The 8174-nt window shown below is 61.3% G+C and overlaps 3 protein-coding genes across 3 annotated transcripts in view; all 3 read right to left on the bottom strand.

Annotated features, from left to right (window-relative positions):
- Positions 1-236: 236 nt before the first annotated feature.
- On the bottom strand, positions 237-3298 carry CHLRE_14g630799v5 (uncharacterized protein). The gene is made up of 5 exons (XM_043070387.1): positions 2975-3298; positions 2662-2832; positions 1649-1774; positions 1137-1353; positions 237-814 (listed from the first exon to the last, which is right to left on the bottom strand). The coding sequence occupies exons 1-5, from the start codon at positions 3080-3082 to the stop codon at positions 618-620; spliced, it is 819 nt and encodes a 272-aa protein (XP_042917060.1). The 5' UTR covers positions 3083-3298; the 3' UTR covers positions 237-617.
- A 278-nt stretch (positions 3299-3576) lies between these two features.
- On the bottom strand, positions 3577-6538 carry CHLRE_14g630787v5 (uncharacterized protein). Its single transcript, XM_043070386.1, has 5 exons — positions 6201-6538; positions 5888-6058; positions 5068-5208; positions 4613-4874; positions 3577-4300 (listed from the first exon to the last, which is right to left on the bottom strand). The coding sequence occupies exons 1-5, from the start codon at positions 6306-6308 to the stop codon at positions 4104-4106; spliced, it is 879 nt and encodes a 292-aa protein (XP_042917059.1). The 5' UTR covers positions 6309-6538; the 3' UTR covers positions 3577-4103.
- Positions 6539-6676: 138 nt separating this feature from the next.
- Positions 6677-8174, bottom strand: part of CHLRE_14g630775v5 (uncharacterized protein) — a 2572-nt gene continuing 1074 nt past the window's right edge. The window contains exons 3-4 of the mRNA XM_043070385.1: positions 7850-8123; positions 6677-7614 (exon numbers count right to left, since the gene is read on the bottom strand). Of these exons, the coding sequence (XP_042917058.1) occupies positions 7418-7614; positions 7850-8123 (471 nt within the window). The 3' untranslated portion in view covers positions 6677-7417. The remainder of the gene's footprint in view (positions 7615-7849; positions 8124-8174) is intronic.

Here is an 8174-nt window from a genome sequence, read left to right as displayed (position 1 = left end):
TCCAGACATTAATTGGCCATTTTGGCCGTTTTCTAGACATTCCTCCTGGGGGCTAATGTCTGGGGTGAGACTTTGTTGGCCCGGGTTTGGGGCGGGTTTTGTCCGCATTCCTATGGAGAAGGCCCCAAACCGCCATGTGCCCAGACAAAGGCGGCGGCCACTCGGCCATGTTTGTCTGGAGCTAGACATTACCCCCAAAACAAGATACGACCCCTGGTGGCGCCCTATCAAAAACAATGCTCTAAAGATGCGAATGCTCTAGATTGGTAGGGTGCTAGGTTGCGAAGGCGCACGTAGTCACCCTAGTAAGACGTATTATTGCCGGCCTGAGCAATCGTCTCAGCAAGTCCAACAGTAACAAACAACTGTCAAGCAACTGTGCCACGCACACATCTCGGCATGATTACCCCACGTGCCCCTTACTCCCCTCCCAACAAGCGCATCTCCCCTCGCTCCTTTCTACCTAGGCCACAGAGGCACAGATAGACTGCCGCATACGTCTCAACCATCCACGACTCTCTGGGCTAATCGTTCAACGCCGCCTCGCCGCGACTGACCGACTACCGTAAGTGTGCGCCCCGCTTGCGCCCGCCACCGCGCCCACCATCCACCTCCCACTACTTTCCGCTGCCCCCGTTGCCGCTGCTGCCACCGTTAAATGCACCCTGCACCGAGGCGTGCTGCTGCTGCCCGGCGGCGGTGGTGGTGATGGCGTCGGCGGTGGCTGTCTTGGGCTCCTGCAGCGGGCGGCCGGTGGCGGCGGCGGTGGCCAGGAGCCGGCCGCCCAGGTCCTCAGGCTCCGCCACCGTGTAGCCTGTAGATGTCAAGATAAGAGGAGTTAGGTTGATGGTGGCGGTTGGAACCTCGAATGACCCCCATGCATGCTCCTCGCCTCCAGAGAGGGCAGCAAGCCACCCCGAGCGCCCAGCCAGGCTTATTCCAAGCATGTGTACACGTTGCTATCCGAAGCCGCGGGTGGGCGTCATCCGACTCTACTGGCCTCTTGCATCCACACGACTGCATGCCCATGGGCGCCGCAGCGTTCTCACCCTGGGGTGCCGACAGCAACCGGCTGATGATGGCGGCGTTGATGTCGCCACGGCCGCCCGCCGCACCGCCTCCACCACGTGACTAACGCGACTGCAGGTACCACTGCACCACCACACACGCCAACGCAAAAATGCCACCAATGCCGGCCGCTATGCCCATGCCCCAAGCCGTACGCGACCCGTGCTCCTTGGCGGCATCAGTCAGCCCCTCCTGCACGCTATTGCCGGCGGACTGCAGCCCCCCCTTCACGCTGTCTCCAATAAACCAGGCCGCAAACACAGCAACCCCGGTCCAGACCAGCGTCTGCGGACGGAGTGGTCAGCCGTTAGACGCTGGTCTGGACCGGGGTTGCTGTGTTTACGGCCTGGATTATTGGAGACAGCGTGAAGGGTGGGCTACCTAATTAGACATAGGATTATATAACAGATACGTGCATGGCATGCGCGTGGAACATGCTGCAGCAGCCGACTAGAGCAGATGTTTTGCACCGACACGCATGAAGGTACAACTTGCAACGGCACGGCATGAAGTCACTCTATCAATATCCCGCCCTCAAGACAACGGTACTACCCACCTGGACAAGGAGGGCCCAGCTTACCCAGCTGCCCCAGCTGCCACCACCACCGCTGCTGGCGCTGGGGCCAGCGTTGCCGGCACCACTGGAGCCGCCACCAGAGCCGCCACTGGGGATGCCGTTGCTGCTTCCACCGAAGGCACCGCCACCCTGCAGTAGGTAGCATACGAGGTAGGTGCACATAGAGGAGTAGTACCTGATAGACTGACAGGCGCACATACACCGATTGGCTGGATGTGTGTGTGTGTGTGTGTGTGTGTGTGTGTGTGTGTGTGTGTGTGTGTGTGTGTGTGTGTGTGCGTGTGCGTGTGCGTGTGCGTGTGCGTGTGCGTGTGCGTGTGCGTGTGCGTGTGCGTGCGCGTGCGCGTGCGCGTGCGCGTGCGCGTGCGCGTGCGCATGCGTGTGCGTGTGCGTGTGTGTGTGTGTGTGTGTGTGTGTGTGTGTGTGTGTGTGTGTGTGTGTATTGCATGCAGCAGCACACGTAGTAGGCATGTGCAACAGGCACGTGCAGCGACGGGCCGGCAGCAGGGGGTAGGCCTCGATTGTGTTGGGTATGGAAAGACAGGGAACCGGCGCAGTGCATGTGCAATCAACTCTAAATCCGCCCCGCCACTTCCTCCAGCACCCCTACTTTGGCTTCCTGGTTTGTTTGAGCTGGAACCTACAAACCCCCTCCCCATTATTCCAGCCCGAATAACGAACGTGGTGCCAATGCTGCCGAAGTAGGTGACGTGCTAGACGCGCACGATGAGATGCATCACGGGCAGGGTGTTGCATGACCATGCCTGGGTCGCCTGGGTGCCGTTATGGCTAGCACAGGGCTACAGGCAACAACAACAGCAAGCAGGGTCCTAAAAGACAAATATCTGTGCCCAAGACCACCCAGACCCACAGGTCAAGGGCCCGACTCCACCGCCGTGCCCAACCCGCCCCACGCATTGCTTCGGCCGCCCCTGGATGGTGTTTTCGTGGCGTTTCAGCTGACCTGCCCAAACTACCCAAGGAGCAAACAGCAGCTCCACTTCTTCAGCACTGACCTGACTGAAGCCGCTGACCCCGGGCTTGCCGGTGGCACCCACAGGCTCACCGCCACCGGCAACAGCAGCTTGCTGAGGGCCGCTGGGCGACGACGTTGACACCGATGATGAGTCGGCACCCGCCGTTGGCGGCTGCGCATGGCCCGTGAGGGCCCGGGCCAGCGCTGCCACCTGCGGCCCAGTCAGCCAGTCAGCCAGGCTTATGGAGGCAGATGGAGGAACAAGCGAGTGCCGACCAATTTCATCTGCAGGTGTGCTCGATCCTTTCTTCCGCCAGCCCGGACATGGCACGCTCAGAACCCTAACAACCCACTTTCGCGTGCCTGCTCGCTCCTGCTGCTCCAACGTACGCGCTGATGCTGCCGATCGAACTCGTCGAACGCGCCAGCCCAGCAGAAGAAGCCGCGACCGCGGGCTGCATTGCCATGGGTTCAAGTTGAGTATGATACTTCAAAGACCTAGCTGGGTCTTAGGGCGAGCTCGGGCCTTCTTCAGTGGCAGAAATGCTGAGGAGTGACAAGGAGGCTTCCGCAAGGGCTTGGAAGATTTGAGTGTTTGTAAACGCTTGAGACTGTGCGGTCGTTTCCGCGTCAGCACCGACGTGCGCTCGGCAACAACCCTAGAACCGGGATTTAGCGCTAGCTCCTTTCAGCTACAGCAAACTAACGTTCCGGCTAGCTAAAGCTGTCTGCAGGGACACCCTCCCCCATGCAACCCCCTCCCATCCCGCTGAACTTGACGCCTGCAGGGGGGAGGGACACCCTCCCCCCTGCACCCCCCCTCGCAACTATAAAAGGGAGGTACAAAAAGAGCAGCGCCGGTATAGATGGAGCGGGCGCTGCGCTCTTGTAGCTAGCCATGCGGCAGCCTCACCTCGTGCATGGCACATACCGCCCCACCCCACCCGCTGCAGGCATGTTTTGCAACAGGCATGCCAGCCCACAATGGCATGCGGCACAGTGCACCTGCCTGCCTGCCCACTCTCAGCAGTAGTAACGCCTTTCAACTGCCGCCTGATCAGTGCCTAGCTGGCCCGCGTGCGTGGCGCCCTATCAAAAACAATGCTCTAAAGATGTGAATGCTCTAGATTGGTAGGGTGCTAGGTTGCGAAGGCGCACGTAGTCGCCCTAGTAAGACGTATTATTGCCGGCCTGAGCAATTGTCTCAGCAAGTCCAACAGTAACAAGCAACTGTCAAGCAACTGTGCCACGCACACATCTCGGCATGATTACCCCACGTGCCCCTTACTACCCCCCCAACAAGCGCATCTCCCCTCGCTCCTTTCTACCTAGGCCACAGAGGCACAGATAGACTGCCGCATACGTCTCAACCATCCACGACTCTCTGGGCTAATCGTTCAACGCCGCCTCGCCGCGACTGACCGACTACCGTAAGTGTGCGCCCCCCTTGCGCCCGCCACCGCGCCCACCATCCACCTCCCACTACTTTCCGCTGCCCCCGTTGCCGCTGCTGCCACCGTTAAATGCACCCTGCACCGAGGCGTGCTGCTGCTGCCCGGCGGCGGTGGTGGTGATGGCGGCGGCGGTGGCTGTCTTGGGCTCCTGCAGCGGGCGGCCGGTGGCGGCGGCGGTGGCCAGGAGCCGGCCGCCCAGGTCCTCGGGCTCCGCCACCGTGTAGCCTGTAGATGTCAAGATAAGAGGAGTTAGGTTGATGATGGCGGTTGGAACCGCGAATGACCCCCATGCATGCTCCTCGTCTCCAGAGAGGGCAGCAAGCCACCCCGAGCGCCCAGCCAGGCTCATTCCAAGCATATGTACGCGTTGCTATCCGAAGCCGTCATCCGACTCTACTGGCCTCTTGCATCCACACAACTGCATGCCCATGGGCGCCGCAGCGTTCTCACCCTGGGGTGCCGACAGCAACCGGCTGATGATGGCGGCGTTGATGTCGCCACGGCCGCCCGCCGCACCGCCTCCACCACGTGACTAACGCGACTGCAGGTACCACTGCACCACCACACACGCCAACGCAGAAATGCCACCAATGCCGGCGGCTATGCCCATGCCCCACGCCATACGCGACCCGTGCTCCTTGGCGGCATCAGTCAGCCCCTCCTTCAGCCCCCCCTGCACGCTATTGCCGGCGGACTGCAGCCCCGCCTGCACGCTGTTGCCGGTGGACTGTAGCCCCCCTTCCACGCTGTCAGCAATGAACCAGGCCGCAAACACAGCAACCCCGGTCCATACCAGCGTCTGCGGACGGAGTGGTCAGCCGTTAGGCATAGGATTAACAGATACGCGCATGGCATGTGCGTGGAACATGCTGCAGCAGCCGAGCGACGACAGCAGATGTTTTGCACCGACACGCATGAAGGTACAACTTGCAACGGCACGGCATGAAGTCACTCTATCAATATCCCGCCCTCAAGACGACGGTACTACCCACCTGGACAAGGAGGGCCCAGCTGCCCCAGCTGCCACCACCACCGCTGCTGGCGCTGGGGCCAGCGTTGCTGGCACCACTGGAGCCACCACCAGAGCCGCCACTGCGGATGCCGATGCTGCTTCTACCGAAGGCACCGCCACCCTGCAGTAGGTAGCATACGAGGTAGGTGCACATAGAGGAGTAGTACCTGATAGACTGACAGGCGCATGCACATACACCAAGTAGTGCGCGAGCGTATTGATTGGCTGGATGTGCGTGTGTTTTGCATGCAGCAGCACGCGTAGTAGGCATGTGCAACAGGCACGTGCAGCGACGGGCCGGCAGCAGGGGGTAGGCCTCGATTGCGTCGGGTATGGAAAGACAGGGAACCGGCGCAGTGCATGTGCAATCAACTCCCCGCCACTTCCTCCAGCACCCCTACTTTGGCTTCCTGGTTTGTTTGAGCTGGAACCTACAAACCCCCTCCCCATTATTCCAGCCCGAGTAACGAACGTGGTGCCAATGCTGCCGAAGTAGGTGACGCGCTAGACGCGCACGATGAGATGCAGCACGGGCAGGGTGTTGCATGACCATGCCTGGGTAGCCTGGGTGCCGTTGTGGCTAGTACAGGCAACAACAACAGCAAGCAGGGTCCATAAGACAAGAGTCTGTGCCCAAAACCACCCAGACCCACAGGTCAAGGGCCCTACTCCACCGCCGTGCCCAACCCGCCCAACCCCCCCGCATTGCTTCGGCCGCCCCTAGTGTTTACGTGGCGTTTCAGCTGACCTGCCCAAACTACCCAAGGAGCAAACAGCAGCTCCACTTCTTCAGCACTGACCGGACTGAAGCCGCTGACCCCGGGCTTGCCGGTGGCACCCACGGGCTCACCGCCACCGGCAACAGCAGCTTGTTGGGGGCCGCTGGGCGACGACGTTGACACCGATGATGAGTCGGCACCCGCCGTTGGCGGCTGCGCATGGCCCGTGAGGGCCCGGGCCAGCGCTGCCACCTGCGGCCCAGTCAGCCAGTCAGCCAGGCTTATGGAGGCAGATGGAGGAACAAGCGAGTGCCGACCAATTTCATCTGCAGGTGTGCTCGATCCTTTCTTCCGCAAGCCCGGACATGGCACGCTCAGAACCCTAACAACCCACTTTCGCGTGCCTGCTCGCTCCTGCTGCTCCAACGTACGCGCTGATGCTGCCGATCGAACTCGTCGAACGCGCCAGCCCAGCAGAAGAAGCCGCGACCGCGGGCTGCATTGCCATGGGTTCAAGTTGAGTATGATACTTCAAAGACCTAGCTGGGTCTTAGGGCGAGCTCGGGCCTTCTTCAGTGGCAGAAATGCTGAGGAGTGACAAGGAGGCTTCGGCAAGGGCTTGGAAGATTTGAGTGATTGTAAACGCTCGAGACTGTGCGCAGGTGGTTTCCGCGTCAGCACCGACGTGCGCTCGGCAACAACCCTAGAACCGGGATTTAGCGCTAGCTCCTTTCAGCTACAGCAAACTAACGTTCCGGCTAGCTAAAGCTGTCTGCAGGGACACCCTCCCCCCTGCACCCCCCTCCCATCCCGCTGAACTTGACGCCTGCAGGGGGGAGGGACACCCTCCCCCCTGCACCCCCCCTCGCAACTAATAAAAGGGAGTAACAAAAAGAGCAGCGCCAGTATAGATGGAGCCGGCGCTGCGCTCTTGTAGCTAGCCATGCGGCAGCCTCACCTCGTGCATGGCACATACCGCCCCACCCCACCCGCTGCAGGCATGTTTTGCAACAGGCATGCCAGCCCACAATGGCATGCGACACAGTGCACCTGCCTGCCTGCCTGCCTGCCCACTCTCAGCAGTAGTAACGCCTTTCAACTGCCGCCTGATCAGTGCCTAGCTGGCCCGCGTGCGTGGCGCCCTATCAAAAACAGTGCTCTAAAGATGCGAATGCTCTAGATTGGTAGGGTGCTAGGTTGCGAAGGCGCACGTAGTCGCCCTAGTAAGACGTATTTTTGCCGGCCTGAGCAATTGTCTCAGCAAGTCCAACAGTAACAAGCAACTGTCAAGCAACTGTGCCACGCACATATCTCGGCATGAATACCCCACGTGCCCCTTACTACCCCACTGCCCACAAGCGCATCGCGCATCTCCCCTTGCTCGTTTCTACCTAGGCCACATTAGCTGCACCCTACGGGACTTTATCAACTTGCCTTGCTATTGTCCCATCACACACCTAGGCCACAGAGGCACAGATAGACTGCCGCATACGTCTCAGCCATCCACGACTCTCTGGGCTAATCGTTCAACGCCGCCTCGCCGCGACTGACCGACTACCGTAAGTGTGCGCCCCGCTTGCGCCCGCCACCGCGCCCACCATCCACCTCCCACTACTTTCCGCTGCCCCCGTTGCCGCCGCTGCCACCGTTAAATGCACCCTGCGCCGAGGCGTGCTGCTGCTGCCCGGCGGCGGCGGTGGTGATGGCGTCGGCGGTGGCTGTCTTGGGCTCCTGCAGCGGGCGGCCGGTGGCGGCGGCGGTGGCCAGGAGCCGGCCGCCCAGGTCCTCGGGCTCCGCCACCGTGTAGCCTGTAGATGTCAAGATAAGAGGAGTTAGGTTGATGATGGCGGTTGGAACCGCGAATGACCCCCATGCATGCTCCTCGCCTCCAGAGAGGGCAGCAAGCCACCCCGAGCGCCCAGCCAGGCTTATTCCAAGCATGTGTACACGTTGCTATCCGAAGCCGCGGGTGGGCGTCATCAGACTCTTCTGGCATCTTGCATCCACACGACTGCATGCCCATGGGCGCCGCAGCGTTCTCACCCTGGGGTGCCGACAGCAACCGGCTGATGATGGCGGCGTTGATGTCACCACGGCCGCCCGCCGCACTGCCTCCACCACGCGACTGCAGGTACCACTGCACCACCACACACGCCAACGCAAAAATGCCACCAATGCCGGCGGCTATGCCCATGCCCCGCGCCGTACGCGACCCGTGCTCCTCGGCGGCATCAGTCAGCCCCTTCAAGCCCCCCTGCACGCTATTGCCGGCGGACTGCAGCCCCGCCTGCACGGTGTTGCGCGCTGTGTTTGCGGCCTGGTTTATTGGAGACAGCGTGAAGGGGGGGCTACAGTCCGCCGGCAATAG

This window comes from Chlamydomonas reinhardtii, chromosome 14 (assembly GCF_000002595.2).
Source record: "Chlamydomonas reinhardtii strain CC-503 cw92 mt+ chromosome 14, whole genome shotgun sequence".
Lineage (NCBI taxonomy): Eukaryota > Viridiplantae > Chlorophyta > Chlorophyceae > Chlamydomonadales > Chlamydomonadaceae > Chlamydomonas > Chlamydomonas reinhardtii.
This window is presented reverse-complemented; position numbering and strand designations above follow the sequence as displayed.